This window comes from Tympanuchus pallidicinctus, unplaced genomic scaffold, assembly GCF_026119805.1.
Source record: "Tympanuchus pallidicinctus isolate F22 unplaced genomic scaffold, pur_lepc_1.0 scaffold31, whole genome shotgun sequence".
In the NCBI taxonomy this organism is placed as follows: Eukaryota; Metazoa; Chordata; class Aves; order Galliformes; family Phasianidae; genus Tympanuchus; species Tympanuchus pallidicinctus.
In genome coordinates, this window is record NW_026294749.1 from 15,695,516 (window position 1) to 15,722,461 (window position 26,946).

Below are 26,946 nucleotides of genomic sequence, written 5' to 3' on the forward strand. Positions count from 1 at the left end.
ACTTCTCTAACAGCCCTCTGCTAAATCATGTCTCTGAGCACCACAGAAACATTTAATTCTTCTCAGTCATTATAAATCATGTGAATACATAACAGAAAATGTGCTCTGTTTACCTAGCAAGGTCCTTTGAACTGTTCATTGGTAACTGAGTGCATTTGTTTGCACAAAATGCAAGGTGGCAGTCCAGTGATGTGTTGCGAATGTCAGCATATTAAATATCTGAGCCCAGTTAATGCATAATGGAGATCTATTTCTGTGATGTACCATAACCTTTCATTTTCATTCCTTTCAGAAGGGAATCCGTATACGTGGTGGGTTGGAAAAGCCAATGAGAAGCATTACTATTGGGGTGGATCAGGACCTGGTATTCAGAAATGTGCCTGTGGAATTGAACGCAACTGTACCGATCCCAAGTACTACTGCAACTGTGATGCTGATTATAAACAATGGTGAGGATGACCAGAATCTCCTAACTTTTGCAACTGCTGCAATTATTCTGAATGTCTTTTATTAAAATATTTCCTTCCCTACTATAGAATGCAGGAAAAGTAGTATGTTTCTGAATTCTCTTACTCAAAGTATCTGCCCATATTTTCATTTTCATTTTACTCATAGTACTTGTGACCGTCAATTGTAAGGAATGTGTTTAGGTTTTCAAGTGCATTTAACTATAGAGAAGGTAGCTAAAGTTGAGAAGTCAAGTCCTAATAGGAAAGACTATCTTTTTCATTGCCTGTGCAACTTTGCCTACATGATGTTCAATTGTATTACAATATAGTATTTAATTTTGCCTCTGCAACTTCATTTTTTTCTAGCATTTCTCATTTATGGAGTAGTAATGCTGCACTTGCCTGAATAATGTGAGAGACATGAGTTCAAGTCACTCACGCAGTGACTCTAACCTTCTTTATCCATTTTTCATTTAAAAAAAAAAACAAGAACAAGGCCTTTTATTTCAGAAGACGCTACTGCACTCTGCATGAGATAGCTAAATATTTTTTCATCTGATGATTGAGAGTACGTACTTACAATATAGGTGGTATTTTTTAAATGGTATGCAATGTTCAGTGACTTGACTAGACTCTTGCTTCTATGAGCTCTTTTCTCATTAATAGCAGCTTAAAGTCATAGAAAAATAGAATAGTAGAATGGCTTGGATTGGAAAAAATTTTAAAGATCATTCATTCAGTTCCAAACCCTCTGCCATGGGTAGGGGCATCTTCTAAAAGACCAGATCTCTCAAAGCCCCGTCCAGTCTGGCTTTTAACCTCCCAGGGATGGATCATCCACAACTTCTCTGGCCAAAATTTCTAGTATCTAATCACCTTCATAGTAAAAAAATTCTTCCTTATCATAGAATCATACAATCATTAAGATTAAAAAAGACCACAAAAATCATCTAGTCCGACTGTCACTCCATATGTCCACTAAACTATGACTCTAAGTGCCACACCTGTCATTTACTTGCAAACCTCTAGGGACAGGGATTCCATCACCTCACTGGGCAACTTCTTCTAATGACTCACCGCTCTTTCTGAGAAGAAAGTTCTCCACTTGTCTAACCTGAACTTTACCTGGCACAACTTAAGGCAATTATTACTAGTTAACTGGGAAAAGAGGGCAATGCCCTCGTCACTCTATCCTCCTTTCAGATGATTGTAGAGAGTGATAAGGTCTTCCCTGAGCCTCATCTTCTCCAGTCTAAACAACCCAAGTTCCCTCAGCTTTTCCAGATTTGTGTTCCATACTTATCATCAGGTTTGTTGCCTTTCTTTGGGCATGCTTGAGGGCATAAATGTCTTTCTTGTAGTGATGGGCTCAAAACTGAATACAGTACTCAAGGTAGAGCCTAATTCTATCTAATTTAACTCTACCTTGTGACTGGAACCTCCATCAGTACTCCAGGTGGAATCTCATGAATGTAAAGTAGAGAAGGAGGATCATTTCTCTTGATCTGCCAGGCATACTTGTTTTTATGGAGCCCAGGGTGTGATTAACTTTTTTGTTCAGTGGTACATTTTCAGCTCATGTCTGGTTTTTAGTCTGCCTCTGCAGGGCTATTCTCAATCCATTCATTGCCTAGTTTGTATGGACGCTGCCCTGACCCAAGTGTATGACCTTGTGTTTGTCCTGTTGAAGTTCATGAGATTCACACAGGCCCGACTTTCAAGTTTGTCAAGATCCCTCTAGAGAGCAACCCTTCTTTCTAGAGCATGGGCATCCAACTTTTTGGCTTGCCAGAGCTAAGTGGAGAAGAATTGTCTTTGGCTAATATTTTGGTTATTACTGAGTGATGAGTGCACACCTGGGGCCAGGATGGGCCACTAGCTGGGGAGCAGCCACAATGATTGCACAGCAGCAGGGATCGAGGCGCATTACTAGCTGTACAGGGCTCCATAGTGTGGATTGGATATGCCTGTTGTAGAGTACCAACTGTACCACTCAGCTTGGTGTCCTCCACAAATGTACTTGAGGGTGCACTCACTGTCAGTGTTAATGAAGATACTAAACAGTACTAGTACCTGGACAGACACCTTAGGTACCCCACTCATAAGTGGCCTTCACTTGGACATCGAGCTGCTTGGACATTGAGTGACTGTGACATTTTAAATCCTTATGCACTGATTAGTCCATCCATCATATCCTTGTCTTTCCAATTCAGACACAAAATTATTTTGTGGAGCCTTATCAAAACCTTTGCACAAGTCCACGTAAATTATATCAGTCATTCTTCCCTTGTCCATATGTGCTATCTCTATATAAAGGAAGGCCAACAAGTTAGTCAGGCTTGATTTGCCCTTTATCAAGCCACATTAACTGCCTCCAATCACCTCCCTGTCTTCCGTATGGCTTAACATGATTACCATGCTCTGACTTGGTGCAGAGATATGACTGACTGGTGTGTATTTTCACAGGTTCTCCTTGCTACCTTTTTAGAAATGAGCAATGTGTTTCCCCTTTTCCTCTAACTGGGGACTTATGCTAACTGCCACAACTATTCAAAATCCAGAAAATACAACAAGGAAATTTTGTCATTACAGAATAAATTGAAGTATACTTTTAATATGAGACAGTCCAGATATTGAAGCATGAGAGTAAATTCCAATTATGAATAATCTTTCACTGAAAGAGTATTGTATTCATCCTGTACTGAATTATGCTACAGTCATCCAGAAAAAAAACAAAAACAGTGATAGATACAGAGGACAAATGAAAAACCTTTAAGCAATCTGCAATGTTTGTTTTGTCTAAAAACTTAAATTTTAACTAAATTTAGTGCCTGATTTGATTTATTTTTTTAATCTATGTGTAAGTTATTTTTTATAAGACCAGGATTGGTTATGTCCTTTTTGAACTCAATTATGATACAGTATTTCTCAGGTTGCTAATTTATAACTTAGTCTTGCTATATCTGGATTCTGGACAAGATTGTGTTAATGTTTTTAAAAGCTCACTATCAACTTTACACTCTCTCTGAATTGAGAAAAGAAAGAATTCTGGAAGTGGTATTTATATTTAGAGTGTGCCTTATATGTTGATTATTGGTCCTTGCTAATAGGGAGTAAATAGGTAAGTAGGACAGATAGTAGATATTGTCAAGGAATTCAAGTGTATGCATATTTGTAATCTGCATCTAAAATATTAGGTCACACTCATATTGTTGTTTCATTGTTAATATTAAGCAATTTTTCCATGGTAAAGTTTTATGGATAGAGGGCCAGGAGGGAAACTACAGGTGGGAAAAGCTTTACCCAGAACAATCCCACTGATGTGAACTTTACCCACTATTTGTGCCCAATATAAGATTAATCCAGAGAAAAGTGAATCAAATAAAATTTAAAATACTAGTTTTACTTGCCTACAAAGATCATTTTTTAAGAGTGTGGCCACCATTCAAGTGAGAGAATAAATACTTCTGAGGTTGCTACTAGCAACAAGAAATTCCATGGTTATTTGTTAAACCAAATCTTTAATTTACACATGACTTTCTGTGGAGTTTTGTAAAAAAAAAAATGAGCAACAATGTCCAGGTAGACAAACTGTATCAACTGAACAGTAAATGTAAAAATCTACAAAGCATTTTGGTTCCTACTCCTTTGATCCTAAAGACGGTTGTAATACCCAGATTTTCCAAGGTTTCTATTCTACAGGCTAATTTTTCTTATGTAGCCCTGATCTGAGAAGACACGATGTGATCTTCTGGGTGTATTTACTAGGAAAATGTTTTCAATTAGAACTTCATCATGAGGATACAGTTTAGATTTCTCACTAGGGCATGTGGGAAACACGCTCAAGGTCAAAAATTTCTAATCAGTAAAGGTCTCTGTGAAGAGCAGTTTATTTATCGTTGCAGTAATGGGTGCACACCCCCTACTCACAAGGGAAAAATTGCTCAACTAGTCAGTGAGATCCATTCTGTTACATACCCTGGGTCCAATGCAGGTAAAGCCTCTCCTGGCACTCATTGGCTGGGAGTCTCAGGCTCACAATCTTCTGAAGCTGTTGCAACACTACACTTCCATACAATGTCTGTTACCAACCCATTGTCTTTGGGTATGTTCTGTACTTTTTATGGCAATAGGAGGACAATATTTTCAACAATTAGCACACTAGTTCTGTCATGTATCAGACTCCTCCCTACCCCTACCATACCTAGTGCTTGTGCCAATTCTACCTAGGTCAGAACACCCCAGTCTCAACTCTACTCTATTCAGCAACTTTCTTTGTGAAAGACAAGTTATCCTATGATACATACAGAAACACTGCAAATTTCCACTGCAAAAACACAATCTACCTCTCACAGGCACAGACTGCTTTGCTGACTACTGATGTGCATGATAATGTTTCAAGAAATATTTAGTGGCCCTAAAAGATGATTAAAGTAATTAATGGAGAACTTGAAGATAATGGTCATAGAATGGCCTGGGTTGAAATGGACCACAGTCATCAACCAGTTTCAACCCCCTGCTATGTGCAGGGTTGCCAACCACCAGACTGAGCTGACACATCCAGCCTGGCCTTGAATGCCTCCAGGGATGGGGCCTCCATAGCCTCCTTGGGCAACTGTTCCAGTGCCTCACCACCCACTGGGCGAAAAACTTCCTCCTAATATCCAAACTAAACCTCCCCTGTCTCAGTTTAAAACCATTCCCCTTGTCCTGTCACCATCCACCCTCACACACAGCCGTTCCCCCTCCTGTTCATACGCTCCCTTCAAATACTGGAAGGCCACAGTGAGATCTCCCCGCAGCCTTCTCTTCTCCAAGCTGAACAAGCCCAGTTCCCTCAACCTTTTCTCATAGCGTGCTCCAGCCCTCTGATCATCTTAGTGCCCTCCTCTGGACCTGCTCCAGATCGCCTAAGAACAAGATATAATATTTGGGTGGTAGAAGGAGCTGAGATTATCCCACTTATGAAGACCAGAAAGGCTGTCCCATGGGCACTCCAATCAGGACCCATACGGGTGTCCTAGGAACAAGTGTTTAATGATTTCATACAGGCTGGCCTTTGCCAAGCCTAATCGTACTTCACTTCAATTGTGGAAACAACTATGAGATGATAAGAAATTTCAAAATGTTCCCAAAAAATCAGGAGTATGAATAGTTCGACAAGTGTCAACAAGAACTTAGAGAACTTCATAGTCCCTAGTAAAAGAGAAAAATGCCTTCTCAGGTGTCTTGAGCTACAATGCCTGAGCCACCTGAGGATAATGATCTGTCCATAGGGCAGTTTATGGCACGACAGGGGATGTTATTTCCCCTGTAAGTAGGGCCTCCAGATTGGAGGCCCTATGTTGAACTAACAATTTTTTGGTCCTGGAAAAAATGTATAAGTTATGGCATCAGTGGACACAGGCACGGAAACTTCAATTGTCAACAGTGATCCAAATAAATTTCAAAGAGAAAGAGCAATGATTAGTGCTTTTGGGGGACAAACCATTCCTGTCACCCAAACATGTTTGAAACTGGGGGTTGGGCATCTCCCACTCCAGGAGTATAAAATATCTATTGCCCCAGTCCCAGAGCACATGTTGGGCATAGACATTTTATGAGGTCTGGGTTCTCCAGACAACCATAGGAGAGTTCAGACTCCACAGAGGTGCATTAGTGTCTGAGTGACTGAGGCAATATTGAGCAGCCATGTGAAGCATGAGCCTATTAGCCTGCTAGAACTGTGCTGGATTACTAATTTGAGGCAGTAGAGACTCCTGGGGGTTTAAGATGAAATATTAAGGATGGTGCAGGAATTAGAAAAAGTTGAGATTATAAGACCTGCACACAGCCCATATAATTCCCTCATATGGCCAGTGCGAGAATCAGATGTCACTTGCAGAATGACAGTAGATTATAGAGAATTAATTAAGGACATGCTGTCTGTTCAGGCAGCCATAGCCCATATTGCCTCCTTAATGCGCATACTGAGTAGGGAAATAAAAACCTATCACTGTGTCCTAGACCTGGCAAATGCATTCTTCAGTGTTCCAATTGCTGAAGAATCTTGAGACAGCTTGCAATTACATGGAGAGGCAGGCAGTGTACCTTTCAGTTCCTGCCACAAGGGTATGTGCTTTCGCCAGCATACTGCCATAACCTAGTGATGCATGACCTAGCAAATTGGGAAAAATCTAATAATGTTAGCTTGTATCATTATATTGATGATCTCCTGTTGACATCTGACTCACTGGAGGCTGTAGGACAGGTGGCAGATTCATTCATTACCTACTGCAAGAAAGAGGATGGACTATAAATCCTCAGAAGGTGCAAGGTCCAGGCCTGTCCATGAAATCCGTGTGGTTAGTTTGGTCAGAAAAAGGCCAAAGTACTACCCAGTGCTGTAATAGATAAGGTTCAGGCATTCCCAGTCCCTACAACACCAAAGCAGCTGCAGGAAATCTTAGGTATATTGGGATACTGGCAATCTTTTATATCCGATTTAGTGCAGCTGCTGGGACCATTATACAAACTCATGAAAAAGGGGCAACTATGGGACTGGGAAAGAATAGAACATGAGGCTTTCCAACAGGCAAAACTGGCTGTTAAACAAACCCAGGCATTGGATATATTTGACCCAACCCTCCCTGTCAAAGTTGACGTTCATGTCATTCAGGATGGCTTTGGCTGGGGCCTGTGGCAACACCAAAATCTCCATTGGGTTCAGGTGTGGCATGGAGCAGAAGAAAGATACAGTATGATTGAAAAAGTTATTGTCTGCCTACTTTACATTACAGGTGGTAGCACCAATAACCCAAATAGCTGAGATCATAGTTAAGACCACCCTGCTGACTCAGGGGTGGGTGAAAAATTTGACCCACCTTTCTGAGATGGGGTGGTGCACGCACAGGTGGTGGCACAATGGGTCGCCTGTCTCAGCCAGAACAGTAGTCTGTCTTCATCACCACTGAAAGAAGAGCTTCAAAAGATCTTAGCCCAGTGATGTATCATAGTGATGTGCCAAAAGAAACATTGGTTGCTCCATCAGGAAGGAGTCCCATTCAGGAAGGGAAATATCCCATTCCTGGAGATGCCTGGTAGATGATCCAGCAAGGGCAACCCAAGCAGATGGAGAGCAGTAGCATAATATTCCTCCAGTGAAACAATTTGGTTTGAAGAAGGGGGCAGTCAGAGTGGCAAATGGGCGAGCCGTTTGGATGGTATCCTGCATATCTGCACAAGAATTAAATTCATGTTTCTATTTGGCACAACACACTTCAAATAATGCTCTTAAAACCGTGATTGTCTTCTGGTGCCATTTTATTTAATAAGTAACCCAGAACGAAAAAAATTTTATTGCTGTCATGAAAAGCAGAAGAATTATTTATTCCTTTGTGAATGGAGAGGCTGAGGGGGAGGAAAGAAAAAGCCAGCAAAATAAGTATCAAATGATGTAAATCCTCTGAATCAAGACAGCAGACTGTGAGAAAACACGAACAGGCAGCTCAAATCTCATTTAACTTATTTTATTAATATGACTTTTTAAATTATTAAATTATTATATGTAATGATTGTGAAGCAGATCAGACCAAAAGGATATCTTCAGCTTCTGTCCTGAAAACTGGAGAACAGCTAAATAGAGTTCAGAATAGTGATAAATACTGGAATTTATTAATTCAGGCAAATAAGTGAGAGATCACGAAAGAGTCTGAGCTGAAGAACAGAGATTTAAGTTTACTAAATGCTAAAGACAGATTGATTTGGAGTCATTGACAATTGCTAGGTTTTGCACTATACCCATGCATAGGTGCCTACTTTCATTGGAGCTCAGAGTAATTCAGTAGCACCTGGGACCCCTAATCCAATCTTGCTATTCAGTGCAGACCTAACCAGACTGGTTGGTTGAGGTCTGTATCTACTTGGCTTCTGAAAACCCTCCAAGAAAGGAAATTCCAGAATCTCTTTGGACAACCTGTACTAGTATTTGACCACACTTACATGTAATTGCAATTTCCCATGCTCCAACTTGAGACAGTTACCTCTTTGTGTAGAATCATGGAATAGAATATCTCAAGTTGGAAGGCACCCATAAGGATCATCGAGTCCAACTCCTGGCTCCACACAGTACCACCCAAAAAATCAGAATATGTCTGAGAAAGTTACACAAACACTCCCTGAACTCCGACAGCATGGGGCCAGGACCCATTTGTATGTATACTTATATGCACACATGTATATCTTGTTCTTCTAATTTAGAGCTTCTCTAAATACAACTGAGGCCTTCTCAAATACTGGAAATTTTGGTTTAAATCAGCTATGTCTGACTTAGTCAGCTGTTTTTAACAATATTTTGTAGAATCACTTCTATCTTGTCATCAAAGAATACTACTAAATGCTACACTAATCACAAGACATTGATAAGTACTCACCTGTACATGTGATTCAGACTTTAATTTCCTTTGCATTTATAGAAGAGGATATGAATTAACTATCAAACTCCACATGACCCAGCTATTAAAGCTAGATATCAGAGTATCGAGCTGCAGACTTTACAGGCATTAGTCTTCACATTACTGGGATTTTCCAATTATTTTCTACTCATTTATATGAAATGGACTACTGGCTTTTTGATGTAGCCCAGAATACCATTGACCTTTCATGCTGCAAGCACACACTACTGGTTCATGTCCAGTTTTTTGTCCAGAACCTCTAAGTTGCATTCAAGAAGTTCTCCTAGTCTGTACATAAATCTGGGGTTGTCTCAAGTACAACACATTAGGCTTGACTTTGTTGAACCTCATCAGGATCTTGTGAGCCCACTTTTCAAACCTGTCTAGCTCCTTCTGGATGGTGTACCTTCTTTTTACTGTCAGCTGCACTACTCAGCTTGGTAACATCAGCAGATTTGCTGAAGATACACTTGATCTTTCTTCTATGTCGCTGATAGAGATGATAAAGAGAATCAGTCCCAAAACAGACCCCTGGGGAACATAATTCATGACCACCTCCAGCTGAACATAGAGATGTTGACCATAATCCTCTGGCTGTGATTGTCCAACCAACTCTTTATCCACCAAATAGTCCAGTGTTCAAATCCATATATCTTCTATTTAGAGGTAAAGATTTGATGTGCAACAGTGTAAAAGGTCTTGCACAACTCCCATTAGGTTATTTCTAATGGCCTTCCTTTGCCAACTGGAGCCATTACTTCTTCATAGAGGGCCATCAAATTGTTCAGGAATGATCTGCCTTTGGTGAAGGTGTTCTGACTGTCTCAGATCACCTTTTCATCTTGCATGTGCCTTAACATCTATTCCAGGATGATCCATTCCATGATCTTCCCAAAAACACGTGTGAAGCTCACTGACCTCCAGTTCACTGAGTATTCTTCTCTTCCTTTCTTAAAAATAGATTGATGTTTCCCTTCTTTCAGTCACCAGAGACTTCACTTAATGACCATGACTTTTTGAATACGATGGAGAGTGGCTTAGTGACTACATCAAACAGTTTCTTCAGGATCCTGTGATGCATGTTTCCTGGTTCCATAGACTTCTGCACATTCAGTCTCATTAGGTGGTCGTGGACTTGCTCTTCTCTTAAGGTGGGGGAGATGTTACAACCCTTAGCTCTGCCTAGATGTTTAGGGTCATGAGAGGTATGGGAAGCCTGACTGCTAGTGAAGACCGAAGCAGAGAACTCACTGAGTACACCAACATTCAGAATATCTGTTGAAGCCACTTTTCCTTTCTCATTTATCAGAGGGGATAACACCCTTTTGTCTTCTCACCAATGTTCTTACTGACCAATGAATTCCTTCTTGTTATTTTTCATATCCCTGGCCAGGTTTACCTCCATCTGAACCTTGGCTTTCCTGATCCCATATTTGCTTTTCTAGATTGCATTTTTGTATTGTTACCAGGCTTAAACCTGCTTCTACTGCTGGTACTTTTCCTTCTTTTCCCTCAGTTTGATCATCAGATCCTTGCTCAGCCATACTTGTTTTCTTTTTATGACATAAAATCGATGAAAACTGAAGGCTTTCTCTGTGAACAAACAAGAAATTATTTTGAAATTACATCCAATTTTCTTCCTTTATAGGAAACTACAGCAAAAAAAAAAAAAATATCCCATTTTAATCACCTGAAAGTTGTATTTCAAAATACTCATCAGTTCACCAATAGATGCTCACTCCTCTTGTTAACCTGGAATGAATGTATGCTCAGAATTCAAGAACTATTCAACTGTTTTTTCTTTTAACAATTCAAAAAAAGTTGGTTTTTTTTTTACAAATTTATCTAAGGAAGGATTAATGAGGTAGTCATTCAGCTTCATTGCTCCACAAATCATCTGAATTTTAATACTTGCCTTTACATAAACCTTTCCCAAAAACTTTCTAGTGATGTGCTTGTGGATTTTATAGAATCTATCTCCTCATGATTCATATATTATATGTTTTCACTTCTGATATATGAATGCTTGCAAATCACTTACAGCCAAGAATAAATTCTTTTATCAGTATATATTGTACTGATAAAACTGAAGAATGCGTCTGCAAAAATTACTTCTGTTGCATTTATTGACAGTGTGACCTCACTATTATTTGTATTATTACTTGCAAGCTTTTTTTTTTTTTTTTTTTTTTTGGTAGGACTTTGAAAGATATTAGAGAACAGTTAATCCATACATTTTCATTTCTGAAGTTCCTTTCCTTAGCAATATACAAGCATAGCTTCCTCACTTTATGTGTTTATTTTCTGTTCCTAGGATGTTTCTTCAAGCCATGTAATACGTTACTCAGAAAGAATTGGGGTAATTTCAACCTGTATTATTGCTTACATATAGGGTTGGTTTTGTTTGTCTGTTTGTTTGTTTTGTAATTTGACAAAGCAGAAAAAAAAGAGATGCTAATATATAACAGAACACTACTAACATGCTTAAGTAGTGCACTGAAGCATAAGACAGTGACACTCAAATGTAGCTACAGCCATGTTCGTAATACTTGGTATTAAAAAAAAATAAAACAATTGGTATGAGAAGAGTTTAACATAGATAGGGAAAAGAACTACTTCCTTAGAAAGCTGATAATAAACTCCTAGAATGCACTGCCACCAAACATTGTGCAAATACAGTCAGAAAAGTATTTAGCAGATTCATAAGCAACAGGGAAATAAATGGATACTGTAAGCACCATGTACACCGTAACATTTTTAATTTTTAATATGATTATGGTAACTGTTGAGGAAGAAGAAGGTCAGCAGATAACAGAAAGGACCAGGCTTATGGTTTTTCCTGAGCAGCATCTTATTGCCTCTGTCTGTAGCGGCATGATGGAGCAGGTTGATCCCACAGTACACTCCTACACATAAGTTCTTCAGAAAGACTTTGGAAAGTCTTGCTACTCAACTGTAGTCCTTGTCAGCACAGCCTAACTTCTTCTCAGGGCAAAACTAATCTTTGCGCAGTATTATGTGCACTAGATGAGGCTGGCAATAGTTTATTTGTGTCTGAATTCTCTTCAGTATTCCAAGTGCTAAATAGCTGTGGTATATTGTTCCCCAAAAAAATGTTTCGTGGTAAACATAAACAAGGAAGAAGTGTTTACTGTAACACACTTGTGAGCACAAAAAGGGATGTCCTGTGAATCAAATATTTAAACATGGAAATCCGGGTTTCCAGATAGTATGAAAGCTCTGAAACAGCTTTTAAGGGAAAGTATTGGAGTAGAGCAGCAAAATTCTTCCTATCTGGAGTCTGATCAGATTCTGAAGATTAAGTTGTGTGTTTGGTTGCAATAGCAGAAAGGTGTCCTCAGTGATTGCAGCCTCTGCAGTGTTACTCGCATAGCCTTGGCTTACAGGCAGAAGTGATAAATTTCTAAGTATCTCATACACTCGTGAGATCTCTCATAGATTTTTATTTTAAGGCAATAATTGTTTGCAGTAAACTACATCTGAGCCATCGGGAAAGAAAAAAATACATCAACATTTGGCACACTAATGTATTCATTGCATTAAAGTTAGCACAGCATTGTCAAAGCTCTGAATGCAGCTGGTTCCAATACTATCGGCCTTAGGCCTTTGCACTCAAGCTACTACATTTTAATATCTGTCTTCACCTAATGCTGATAAAAATGCTGCTGAACCTCTGCTTGAAAGATTAGAGAAGCACAGCCTGGTTGCTTCAGGGTTGGCTTTTCAGCACTGCTTTTATAAGTAAAGAGAGAATCAGAACTTCTCAGATATTTCACCATCAGCCTCCTTTGGCCATGATCATGTTGTCATGGGCTGTTAGAAACTCATGATGTCTTGGGATTTTTTTGAAGTGCAGAAATCCTTAGAAACTTAAAAAAATTAAGCATTTAATTACCAAGTTTTTGAATTGCATACTATGTGTCCTATCAAATTATAATTTTCTAATCAACAATAAAGCATACAGTCCTCATAACAATGTTTATAATAGCTCAAAAGAACTTGGATTCTGTTAAAAATGTTGGTGTTACAAGATAGAAAAATTCAAGAGGTATTCAAAGGGGGAAATTTATTTTCTAATACTCTTTAAAAAGATTTTCTGCCTAAAGGCCAGGGGAGGGATAGACAATCTGCAAAACGAGGAGATCTAATCTTAAACCCAGGAAAAAATGTATGAATTAAACCTACCTTTTCATTGTTAATTCAAACTAGTTGGTTTTGGGAAGAGGGGGGTTTAGGGGAGGGAAGAGTGGGGAGGAAATATTCCTCAAAGTTACTTAAGTGACTAGTGCTAAATGCAAATCTGATTGTCATTGTAGGTATATAAACTTAGTGTGGGTCATTTAACCCATTATATCTTTTCTATTTTCTTTACATGGATTACTTGTGCTTGATGTACAACCAATATTATGTCCTCACTATAATTTAGTTTTAGTAAATAGTGTTAAAGGATGGACTTGTTTACGCTTGCAATTTGGGTCCTAGGAAGAGGGGAGTCCTTGATTATATTATTTAGATTTTCAGGAGACAAGCTTTCTCAAAAAAAAAATAAAAGAAATCTTAATAACTTCCTTATTTTTGCTCTGCAGTTTCCATGGAAACAACCCCTTGTAAAACTTTGTTTTGCCTACACCTTACTGCAGCTGCACCTGCTTTTCCTTACTCAACAAAAAGATCTCTTTTTAATCATCTGTGTTTTTTACACAGAGGGTGGTGATGCATTGGAACAGGTTGCCCAAGGAGTTTGTGGATGCCCCATCCCTGGAGGCATTCGAGGTCAGGTTGAATGTGGCTCTGGGAAGCCTGGTCTAATAGCTGGAGACCCTGCCCACAGCAGGAGGGTTGAAAAAAGATGATGATGTGGCCCTTTTCAACCCAGGCCAGTCTGATTCTATGAATGATGGAATGAGTGGGCAGCATCTTCCTCGCAAGAACATCGTAGCAGCTATGGAATAGTGGGTCACTTCCTCCAGTGCAGATTTTTACAACTGCAACATGCAGGCTCTCATTTGTCACTGGCAGAAGTGCATACCTAATGGTGATGTTAAAAAGTAGTATTTTGTAGCTGAGAACTTAGAATCAACAAGGTTGGAAAAGACCACTAAGATCATCTAGTTATGGTTAGTTATGGTTATCCCTTATGATCAATATTTCCCACCAAACCATGTCCCTCAGTACAACATCTAAATGTTTCTTGAACACCTCTAGGGATGGTGACTCCACCACCTCTCTGCTCCAGTGCCTGACTTCTCTTGGAGAAGTACTTCCTAATGTCCAACCTGAATGTCCCCTGGTGCAACTTGAGGCCATTCCCTCTAGTCCTATTGCTAGTTACATAGTGGAGAAGAGGCCAGCCCCCACCACACCATAACCTCCTTTCAGGTTGCTGTAGTCAGGTGCTTGCTCTATCAAACAGTGCTGTTGTTCTCTTTGTAGCTGTTGAGGTTTCCATGGAAATAAATAGGAGGCATTACTTTCAGAGTAGCCTAAGTGTGTTATAGAATTTCAGGAATTACAATATGGTTGCTTGTGAGAGTTGGACAAGCATACACCTTTTAACAGGGAATTCTAGGGAGATTATATTCTTTGAATTATTAGTAATAATTATGCAATTTGTTTAACTTTCCACCCACTTCCCATTCAAAAAGCATTAAATTTTTTTTCATATTCAAACAGTTCCAGTTCTTCAGATCATAAAAACCTTTCTTTGTAACTGAGTACATTTGTACCTGTAGCATTGTCTTTGTGTTTCCCTGAATAGGACTACACTGATAACTGAAATGTCTAACAAAACAGGGGAAAGTTAATGACACTGTTATCCGAAGTCTGTATAAAATTACTATATAAGTAAACTGATCTAATATAGAACATTACTGTTACTTTAGATGTTGGTTGTTTTGTTGGGGTTTTTTTTGCTGAAACTTTTCCTTTTTACATACTATGTAATGCTTATAAAAAGCAAGAAGGTGTTCATAGTCAAAAGAATGATAAATCTTACACTAATATCTGCTGACTTCATTCAAAGGCATTCTGAAGGACTTCGCAGACTGTTTTATAAAGGGACAAAAATTAGAAATAGAAAATAGAAAAATTTAATTATCGTAGTAATAAATAAAGGATTTGATCAGATTCAGTCATCTTCCACTTGGCTGTTAATAAGAATATGAAACACTCTGATTTCAATTTTTACTCTTTTCAGGGGATTTTCTTCAGTGAGAAAAAACTTCAGGGACTCTTTCACTCTCTTAATGTGCAAAATCTTTAGATACTGGCAGAGGTATTAACATTTTTTGGAATTGAATGTTCCAGATGTGATTATTTCTAAATATATAATACAAAGTCTATCATTATAGTCAGTCTTTAGTTTATAACTCTTATGTCTTTGTCAGCACTGATTTCTCTGTCCTCAGAATCTGCAAGTACCTCAGAAAGGCATAGAAGAGCATTCTAGTACAAGTAGTATTTCTCATAGTACTTGTCTTTTTAGTGTGTAGATGCTGCAAAAGCAATCATCCCAGCCCCTTTTTCTTATTCTTAAGAGCAATCAAACTACACAGGATCTGTTGGAGAAGAGATGTGTCAGTTCTCCCAACCTTTAGTCTTGTACCTCTCAATAATGGTTCTTTTGCATGGGAGACTGCATTTTCCACAGTGATGAGACAATCAACAAACCATCAGAAAATATTCCTGAAAACAGCTGTAATATTTATCTTCCCTTTCATGACAGCACCTGACCACATCATTAAATACATACATAAAACAATAAAATGAATAGAAACATGATCAGTAGAGGATGACTTTTTATTTCCTTTAAAAGAGCAAAGCTCTAATGGTTACAATTAAATGACTGCCTTTCGACATCCTTTTTTGCAGCAGAGATACTAGATCCATCTGTGAGAGAGGAAATAAAGAAGAGGAATGCCAATAGGTTTCTTTTACCAGTCTTTGAAGAATCGTTTGTTTCATATGATTGCATTCAATTTTAGGCATTCTCTCAAAGTTCTCTGAAATTCTCTGAAAGCAAGCAGCAGAGAAAGTCAATCTCAAAGGAAAATATCACAAAGAGTAAAGTGATGACCTACAGATATCCTCCATTAGAAAGGAGTGGGTTCTATGTCTCTCTGCTGTTAGCAGAGATAGAAGATTAGGACAGCATACTTTGTTATTCTCTTTTCCTTCGTACAAAGGAAACTAATTTTAATTTTTATTAAAACTAATTAAAACTAATTTTAATCTCCCTCTTTTTACATCTCTGGTCTCCAAATCAATGATAAAGAAACCTTTGTAAAGGGTATTGAAACCTAGAGGGAAAAACAAAACAAAACAAACAAACAAACAAACAAAACAGTAAGCTTCAGTCTATCATAATCTACACAAGAAGCTGTGAGGGTTATTCTGTTCCTTCCTTTTTAACAGACGTTGGTTCCTTGCCAGCCTGTCTTCATAACACTTAGTATTTGTGTTCAACCACAGCCAGTTAGTGATCTCTCCAATATAAAGAGCCAAGGCAAATGACCTGAAGAGGAAGAACATACAGTTAAAAAAAGCAGACAACCAAGTGTACAAAAAGTTCTAGTAATTAAATCTAATTATACTCTTCATCATAGAGAAGAGATGCCCATTCTAATGATTTGTTACTCAAAATTGTGATAATTATTTTCTCACTTTTTAAATTGTATTTTGTTTTTAAAACATGAGAGAATCATGCTTTTCATCTGTTCAGAAGGACATAGTGAAGATGGTGACTGGACACTACTGGAAAGTACTGAGCATTCCTGCAGATCATGAAATGCCTGCTCTACTTCCCAGTTACAAACGAGTCAGATCATGAAGTTATTTAACTTAGAGATAAGAAAGACTTTCAGGTTCCTGTTCCACTGTTTCATTCACACTGTGCACTTTAGCATCTTTTCCAGATTCTGAATTCATCCTTCATCCTATGTTATTGTTGTGCAAAGGAACATCACATTAAAAAGTTAGTCTACTCAATAACATGGCAAGGTATAGCTAGAAACAAAGTAGTAAAAAGAAATCAGAACAGATGGATTTGTTATGGTTCCTCCTACTCCATTTTATGTTAAATTCTGTAGTCTTGTTAAAAAGAAAAAGCACTACACTTACTATGTGTATACTTTTGTTTTCAATATGTTCATACAAAAACAAAGAGGATTGAGAGATGAAGTATCTTATTAAATTTGGTTTGTTTCATTTTATATTTGGAGGAAATAATTCTTAACATACCAGCAGAATCCATCTCCTGAAATGGTAAATGATGAGTGTTATATGAGTGCATAGTGATCTGTTCTAGAGTTGTTCACAGCAATTGGAATGAGGAATTTCTGCACATGACTGCATTGAATTTTAGATATCTTACTAACTGAAATAGTACTTGTGGAGTGGCTGCATACCCACAATTTTTAGATTTATATTTTTGGACTTACGCCTTTAGTGTTAGAAATAACAGAACTAACATGACAAGCCTTTTCAGATAATTAGACTTTAACTGCTCCCTTTCAGTTTACTGTTAAAAATGTTCAATGCAAAAGAGACACTGTTTCTTAAGCATGTGGAAGTCATATCATTATGATGGTAAATGGCAACATCTAGAGCTAACTAGACATCCAAGGAAGTCTTACTTTCATTTCTATTCACAAAACATTGGCAAAGAAATCAGCAGTAAATTGTTAAACAGAGCTGATCAGTCCAGAAAGCAGAAAAACCCAAAGAATTCCAGCTAAGCCCAGGAATCATCATAACAGAAACAAAACAAAATGAAACAAAAAATACTACTCTTACTGAATTCCTGCTATTCATCCATCTCTTTTTTAACAAATTTATGCTTTTCTTTGTATTTTCATCAAACTGATGACATTCTAGTCTAATTTTTCAGAATAAAATTGTACTGGTGTAGTTATTTCATCAGTTCATTGGATGATAATAACGATGAAGCAAATCATGCATTTCACCATTGCTTTCTTGTGATTCAGGAGAAAAGACACTGGGATGCTGTCATACAAAGAGCACCTACCAGTGAGTCAAGTAGTGGTTGGAGACATTGACCGGCCTGGGTCTGAAGCAAAGATATCTGTGGGTCCTGTGCGTTGCCAAGGAGATCGTAAGTTGTCTATTTTTCTTCTGCTTAATACTGCACAGAAAGAATACAATATTGCTAAATTATGCATGAGGAGTCAACTAAATTATATTTAGGCAAGTGGCTGCCTAGTCAAAGCATGAAAGGATGATGTGACTTGAGAAACTGTCTGTGAAACAGCATGTTCATCTTTGCATTTGTCTTTATGGTAGATGTGGCAACTTTGATTATTCAGGTAAGTTTATGTAGGTTTATGTACTCACATCATTATTTGGTCTCAATAGCAATTATGAAAAAGTTGATAAACGCCAATGGGTGCAATTTTTTCCACACGGAGGCATTCAGTGACTCACCTTTATTTCATACACATTTAGATGTCAGGCACCATTTTGTCAGACTTCCTCTGCTGCCATCTACCACACAGCAACAAAATGTAATGGATATTTCCCAGGGAGGCTGTGGATGCCCCCTCTCTGGAGGCATTCAAGGCTCAGCTGGGTGGGGCTTTGAGCAACTGATCTAGTGGGAGATGTCCCTGCTCACAGCAGAAGTTTAGAACTATATGATCTTATAGGTCCCTTCCAACTCAAACCATTTTTTGCTTCTTTTTCTATTATTCATTTTTCTCTATTAAAATAAGGGTTATGAAAATCCAGTAAGGAGACACGATGAGACTTTTTAGTTGAGTATCTGATTGCTACTCTATGTATTCCATTTGAAATTTTGTACATCATGTATTTATATCAACTGAAAAGGGTCTTATAAATGTGAATTGAAATTATTTTTTTTTTGCCACCTTGCAACCCTGAAGTGTGGGCTGTGGTTGACACTCCCAAGAAATGGGATTTCTTGAGAGAAAGAGAGAGACCTAGACAGGCTTGAGCAGTGGGCCCAGGAGAACCCAATGAGGTTCAATAAATCCAAGTGGAATGTCTTGCACCTGGCTTAAGGCAACCTCCACTATCAATACAAGCTGGAGGATGAAATAATTAATCACAGCCCTGTCAAAATGGACTTGGGGGTATTGGTGGATGGTAAGCTGGACATGGCTAGCAGTGTGCCTTCACAGTCTAGTAAGCCAGCCATATCCTGGGCAGCATTCAAAGGAGCAAGGCCAGCAGGGTGAGGAAAGTGATCCTTAAGATATTTTAAACATCAATAAAATCCCTACAGAGACCGGATGTGGGAGCTGGGCTTGTTCAGCCTGGAGAATAGAAGGCTGCACATTAAAGCCTTCCAGTATTTAAAAGGGGATTATAAACGGGGGGGAACTTTTCACTCTTTTAGACAGCAGTAGGACAAGGGGGAATGGTTTTAAGCTCAAGGAGGGGAGGTTTATGTTAGGTGTCAGGGAGTTTTTCACAGAGAGTGAGGAGGTGCTGGAACAGGCTGCCTAGAGAGGTTGTGGATACCCCATCCCTGGATGTTCACAATCAGGTGGGATGGAGCCCTGGGCAATCTGGTCTAGTACCAGATCTGGAGGTTGGTGGCCCTGCCTGTGGCAGGGGAGTTGGTACTTGATGATCCTTAGGGTCCCTTCCAACCCAAGCCATTCTATGATTCTATGATCCTGTCGGTGTACTCTGTGCTTGTGAGACATCACCTGAGGTACTGTGTTGAGATGAGGAGTCCTCAGTGCAGGAGAAACGTCGACCTGTTAAAGCATGTCCAGAGGAGGGACATGAGGAGAAACTTTTTCTTTCAGAGAGTGGTCAGGCACTGGAATGGCTGCCCAGGGAGGTGGTGGAATTGCCATCCCTGGCAGTGTTAAAGAGGTGCAGATGAGTGCACTTAGTTTCTTCTTTTTCTTTTTTTTTTTTTTTCCCTATGGTTGTTTGTAGTCTTTCTGGGGGTAATTAATCAATCAAATGGCTAATGAGGGGGAAAATGAGGTGTCTGCAAACTTTCATATTGCCAATAATGGTGCTTGTTATTTATATTTTACTAATTACAGGCCATTATGTGTTTGTTTCTCAGCTGTTTGACATTTTCATATTAAGCTCTTGCAACTGATGGTTAATAATGAATATGACTTTTCTTGAACCTGTTACTTTTGTTCCTTACATCCTGAATCAATGTGATGCTATTACTCATATTAGCAGTCCCTGAAGTCTGAGTCATTTCTAAATATTAGTACAAATAAAACCTCATTTGAGCAGACAGTAGGTTTTATTATTTAGGGAACTGAATGGGTGTACTCCTAACATCCTGATTAATGGATTTTTTTTTGCAGCAACTTTACAGATGTAATTTGTGGAGATATAATTTGGCCTATGAATTAATTTGAATTCCCTGACCAAGTATTACTATCAGGAAGTTGGTATAAGCTTTTTCACAGCCAGTAACACAAACTCCGGTCCCTTGCCAGCTTCCATTTCACATTCCCTGCATTTATGCTGCATTCTCCTTAATGTCCTTTCTTGACCATATACAGCACCTGCCATACCCAAGGCCTCTACTGTCTCACCATATATTGCTGCTCGACAGGCTGGAGGGCTGGGCTCGGATGAACATAATGAGGTTCAACACAGCACAGTGCAAGGTTTTGCATTTGGGCCGGAAGAACCCCAGACACCCGTACAGGCTGGGAGGAGTGGTTCTTGAGAGCAGCTCGGCAGAGAAGGACCTGGGGGTCCTGATGGACGAGAGACTTAACATGAGCCAGCAGTGCACTCTGGCAGCTCGAAAGGCAAATGGGATCCTGGGCTCCATCAGGAGAGGGGTGGTCAGCAGGGACAGGGAGGTGATTGTCCCTCTCTACTCGGCTCTTGTGAGGCTCCATCTGGAGTCCTGTGTCCAGGTGTGGAGCCCTCAGTACAAGAAAGACATTGAGATCTTGGAAAGGGTCCAGAGGAGGGCGACTAAGATGATCAGGGGGCTGGAGCACCTCCCCTATGAGGACAGGCTGAGGAAGTTGGGCTTGTTCAGCCTGGAGAAGAGAAGGCTGCGGGGTGACCTCATTGCAGCCTATCAATACCTGAAGGGAACCTACACCCAGGAGGGGAGTAAACTCTTCAAAAGAGCTGACAACAGCAGGACTAGGGGAAATGGATCCAAGTTGAGGGAGGGAAGATTTAGGTTGGATGTTAGGGGGAAGTTCTTCACAAGGAGAGTGGTTAGGCCCTGGAACGGGCTGCCCAGGGAGGTTGTGGATGCCCCGTCCTTGGACGTGTTCAAGGCCAGGTTGGACGGGGTCCTGGGCAACCTGATCTGAATGTGTATGTTTGGTGGCCCTGTTAGGCAGGGGGGTTGGAACTACATGATCCTTGAGGTCCCTTCCAACCCGGGTGATTCTGTGATTCTGTGAAAAAGTGTTTTTTGCCCTGGGGAAAGTTCCAAAATATGCCGTTGCTCTTCAAGGAAGAGAAATCAAAATTGTTGAATTTATGGAAAGGATTTCTAGAAAACTGAATTAATCTATATTTTAATGCATTATATGCATCAAAACCAACATTATAAATACTAACAGTCTTGACATTTTTGTCAACACAAGAAGTTCTGTTACATATATTTTGTATGTAGTTATCACTGTACAATTAAGGTAGAAAACACGATCCAACTAGTGGTATGAAAATTAATTAAGAAATACAGCTTTTGATCTGTTTAGAAGAAAGGTGTTAAAAGTAAAAATGCCCTACAAGTTAAGCAAAAATGTATTTATTTGGAAAGATTTCTGTGCTAGTGCTGCACATGTCATGTTTCTGTAATGGTTGTCCGCTGCACGTGATGGAGCATTCCTTAGCCTGGTGATAATGCTCTGCTGCACGCAAAAGACTCTATTCTCACATCAGAATTGCAATATCATTTGCTATGTATTTCATAGCTGTTTCTCTATTAGGTGTAGAAACACTGACATGTCACATCAGTCCAGTTGCAACTGTAAGGGTACAGCAGAGATGGTGGCATTTGCTATCTGTAAGTGCAGGCAGCTGAGACCTTGCTATTTCAGCACAACATGTAATAAATAAAGAAAAATTCTGTATTGTATCATTCAGTTTCCTTCCTTCTACCTGACCTTTCATCAGCAATGTGCTCCTTAAAGTACTTCTTTTCTATCGCACCTGCAAGTTGGTGATGCAAAATTCTTGTGAACATGAAAAATAAATTTACTCTTTCTTGTGTATGCAAGCCCATTTTCATTACATTTCAAATTGATTATATGTTTCCTAGAAAAAAAAAAAGTGGTAAACTAAGCTTAGATTGTGCTACAAACAGGAAATTCATTATTCAGCTGAAATGAAGATGATGAAAAACTTCAGTAATAAAAAATACTGAAAAAAATGATTAGTGAACTTATTAGTGCATGCTTTATTTGGGTTCTTTGACATAGAATACCTTGAAAGCTAACACTGAACAGAAATATACATTCCTAGCAGAAGGAATCTATTTTACAAGCATGACTTAATGATTTGTTTTCTGTTCTTCCTTACAGTTCTGTTCTTTCAACACTTTGGACTAGTTTTTTAACAGTACCCTGAGTTTCAAGAGAAAATAACACTGCCATATAGTTAGCTTGCAGATCTTGGTAACACACTAAAGCTATGAAGAAAGAAAGTTCTCAAATTGTACATCTAGGGAATGTGTTGACAGTCAGAAGAAAAGTGAAGTTATTTTTACAAAAATAAGATAAGCTGGAGAGTACACCAGCAATAAATAAATAGATAAAAATTATAATATGTTAAAGAAATTTCAGTAGAAGATGGTTAGTTCTACCTTTACAATATTCCAGTATTGTAGTGACTTGCATTGATGATTTCTAAAAGTAAAAATACTATCAAAAATAGTATTTTTGATAGAAAATTTTTAACAGAAAATTAAGGTCAGTGATTAAAAAAAAATCTAGTCTGGGTGCTTGTAGATGATGTCTTAGACATAATTAAGGATGAAAATATTTTGTTTCTTAATTTTTGAATTAATAGTTAAACTGAAAGCATAATAGGATTAAATAGCTGAAGTACCCATTTAAGGTGTTAGTTATTTCTTTGTTAGTTGAGTTAGAAAACTAATCAAAATATCTGTGTTTTCCCAAATCTTGCTTTCAGTGCTGAGTTTGTGTATATACATTTATTTTCACTATCCTTTATGAATTCCCAATCGGTTGGAAATTGTACTGTAAACATAGGTCAACACTTGATACATTTAAGAGCTTTATTATTTTTCATAGTATCTGCCTTTAGTAATCATTAAAAAATGTTCTGCTTAATTTCCACAGCTATTTACCACATCATGTATATGTTTATGTGTTGCCTTGGATAATATGTATTGCATGTACAATACAGATACATTCAAAGATTTTTGTAATATTCTTCTCACCCTTTGACACACTCTTCTGATTCTGCCAGCAAAGCAGAAGAAAAAGAACTTCCTTTTCCATTAAAGAGTCCAAGAAATAGCATTTCAAAGTTCTTTGATCTTTCACCGGAATTTGTTGAAGGTGATAAAATAAGTACTAATGGCCACCCATGCTTTGGGATAGGATCGTCCAGTTGAACTAATGATATTGCAGTGATTATTCCTCATATGCGATTTCTTTCCTCAGTGATCCAGAGTCAGAGTAAAATGAGCTACTTTTTCTAAGTAAACAAATCCACTCTTTTATAGTTGTTTAATATCTAGATATACCTAGATAAAATTACTTCATGGCTATCTCTTTCTGTTCACATTTATACTTTTTCTACTGTAAAATACACTTTTATTATGTATTTTAACTAGGATTTATTTTACTATTGATGAGGAAATGTTTTCACTTCAGCAGTGATAGAAAGTCTTCAAAAACATCATGCTATGTCTCAAAGAGAACTCTTCTTTTTCTTACCTCACAGATGGTCTTTGTCTATGACTGGTTGTATCATATTGGCCAGGTCCTATGGATAAAACTTTGCCCACCTGAAAATATGAGCTGCAGAAACCTACACTGTTCAGGAAGAGTATTTCTCTTTTACACTACAATCCAATCGTGTACATTTAGAGGTAGCCATAAGAAAGAGCATTTCTTGCTATGGTTTCCCTTATACATACATCTGTCCCAACAAGCAAAGTGCTCCAAATGCTGGTATTTTGGCTGGTAGTTTTTTCATCCTTTTTTTTTTTTAAAATCATGGAATTGTAGAATTGCTAAGGTTGGAAAAGATCACTTAGGCAAACTGTCCACCTACCACCAATATTGCCAATCAAACCATGTCCCTATGTCCTACATCTAACCTTTCCTTAAAAACATTCCTTAAATGCCTCTAGGGGTGATTACTCCACCACTTCCCTTGGCAAACTGTTCCAATGCCTCACCACACTTTCTGAAATAAATTAATCCTAATATCCAATGTGAAATTCCTCTGGCACAGCCTGAAATACCTAGAAATAAAAGAAAAAATATACTTACCTTCAGAAGGCCTCAGGTTCACAGGACTCTCCAGAGAAGTACCTTTGCCTCCCCTGCCAACCCACACATGAGATGTGTGAAGAGGTAGATCCTGGCTCCACCCCTTCTGGTCGTTCAGCTGCATTGTGCCTGAGCTCCCCTGGGTTCATCTTGCCTTCCTACCAGGTACTCAATCACTGTTTCCAGTCAGGATTTAGCATTTTCTCTACACTCAGGGACAAAACAAGATGCAACAGTCACAAACTGGAACATAGAAAGCGCCATATGATAGGAGGAAAAGTACTCTACTTTGAGGGTGACTTATAACTGGAACAAGCTGTCTAGAGAGGTTGTGGAGTCTCCTTCTCTAGAAATATTCAAAATCCACCTGGACTCTTTCCTGTGCAACTTACTGTAGAGAACCTGCCTTAGCAGGAGTTGGACAAGACAATCTGCAGAGGTGCCTTCCAATACCTACAATAAAATAAAATACAGTCCTTGCTTTATGTACCCATAACTTTTCTTTCCCTCATTTAATGATATTCTTAACAGATATAAAAGTAGGAACTTTGTCAATTAAATATATATATTTTATTTGGTTCCAGTTGAAACAATAAATTTATTCCCTTATAATTCTGCAACATGAGTTAGGTGTTAATGACCACTATTATTTTAATGTGGAAAATGAAAAAAACAGTTAATCTATTTTTCTATTTCTAATGAACAATCAGAAAGACATTTCTTTTTTTGTGCAGTAGCTTTAAATAAACTGTGAATATTTGATCTAAATTAATCACCAGGCTACATTTTCTACCATCACTCCTATCAATGGAGGTTTCCTTTTTCAGTTCAAACACGATAACAGAAAGTTGCATTATTCCTGAAGAATCTTAAGCACCCTATTTCTTAATTTGGTTCAAAAGGTTTATATTTTTGGCACCCTACAGTAATGTGCCGTTATTTATAATCAGACATACACTGCATTTAACTATTCACTTATGATGGATAGAAATTAATAACATTAAAAAAAATCAATGTATTTAAAACATATCACTTATGTTTAACTCACTTAAGGATGTCAATTGATTGGGGAGCTTTGTTCTTATGCAGACAATGGCTTCACTGATATTTTTGATTCTTGATTTGATGGGGGATCTGAGAAATTTTTCTTCAAGGAGTGAGGCAAAGCTCTTTTTCAAAATCATGAGTTGGTTGAGTCTTGTAAGGACCAGAAATCCTGTGTTACTAGAACATTTTTCCTAACGCTAAGGATAATAACTGGAATTCTACATTGTGAATTGATTACATTCCCTACCACTCTTTGGAAGCTTTGTAAGCATTAGTATCCCCTGAGAGAATACAGTGCTGGTGTTGCAGGGCACTGTGGTATTTCAGAGAACAGGAGATAGATTGCAAAATTTCCTGCCTACACAGCACGACCACTCCACAAGACTCTTCCAAAGACAAAAACCAGTTACAACTAGAGCTGGGTCTATAGCCAGCAAAGCATCCAGAACTTTCCATTCTGAATAAGGTAAAAAGACCAGAATTCACTTAGAGTTCACAGACGCACAAAAACAACTACTGGGGACCCAGGATCACTATCACAAAGAGACAAAGCAAATGCAAGGGGTCAGAATCCTGTGTTAATGATTTTGGGAGAAGAATTGACTACAGGAAAACTTTAAAGTAATGTAACAGTTAATAATTATAAGCTGAAGTTCTTTTGTGCTAGGTATGCACATTCAGGAGTTACAAGCAAATCTGTAGAAATGCTTTCTGATCTCATCAGATTTCCTTTAATTTTTTTTAATTTTAATCAGTTCATGCATAGACATTTCAAAATAACAACGTAAAGTCTTTGTAGTGAAAAGCATAAGAAACCCTGACTTAATGTACATGCTGGAATAGTAGATGATATGGGAGGAGGAAAATCACTGTTTAATTCAGGCCTGGTATAAAAAGCCTCAGCCAGGGGCTTAATTCTCAGCTGTAATGTGGCCATGCAAAACAAAAAAAGAAAAAAAAACAGTTAGAAAATGAGGGGAGGGAAAGAATCCTAGGCAGATTACATGTGTCCTCATTCCAACATGACTATTACATGTGTGATTTCAGGCCCTTCCTCTATAATGTACTGAAGGAGTGTTAGATGTTAGTTTATCAAGCACAAAACCATATGCTGGGCCTTTCCTTATCCAGTATTAAGTAGTCTTAATTACAGGCTTGCATGGTGATCAGCGCCTTTATATTGAGTCTCATTTAAAAGGCATACCTTCCCATATTGCCCTATGTTGTAAGACTACAACAATGCTAAATACCAAATGAATACAAATCCACAGCTTCTACAGACTGATATAAAATTCCATACCCTTTCTGAATGATGGGATAGCTTTTCTTTGCTGAGCCCTCTCAGAATAGTATCAATGTACCACATCACTGGCAACGTACTCCATTGTTTTACTATGGCTCTGATTTACGATACGGAGTACATCACTTTGTTCAGTATGCAGCAAGAGATTAGAATAATATGCTTTAAGAGCTAAAGATATTCTGCTTATTCTGGAGGTTATTTAAATCACATAACTATTAATATTATTGTAG

General features: G+C 38.3%; 1 protein-coding gene across 1 annotated transcript in view; it reads left to right on the forward strand.

Annotated features, from left to right (window-relative positions):
• CNTNAP2 (contactin associated protein 2) overlaps window positions 1-26,946 on the forward strand; it is a 634,054-nt gene that overhangs the window by 489,752 nt on the left and 117,356 nt on the right. The window contains exons 14-15 of the mRNA XM_052697656.1: window positions 293-449; window positions 17,887-18,014. Coding sequence (XP_052553616.1) covers window positions 293-449; window positions 17,887-18,014 — 285 coding nt within the window. The remainder of the gene's footprint in view (window positions 1-292; window positions 450-17,886; window positions 18,015-26,946) is intronic.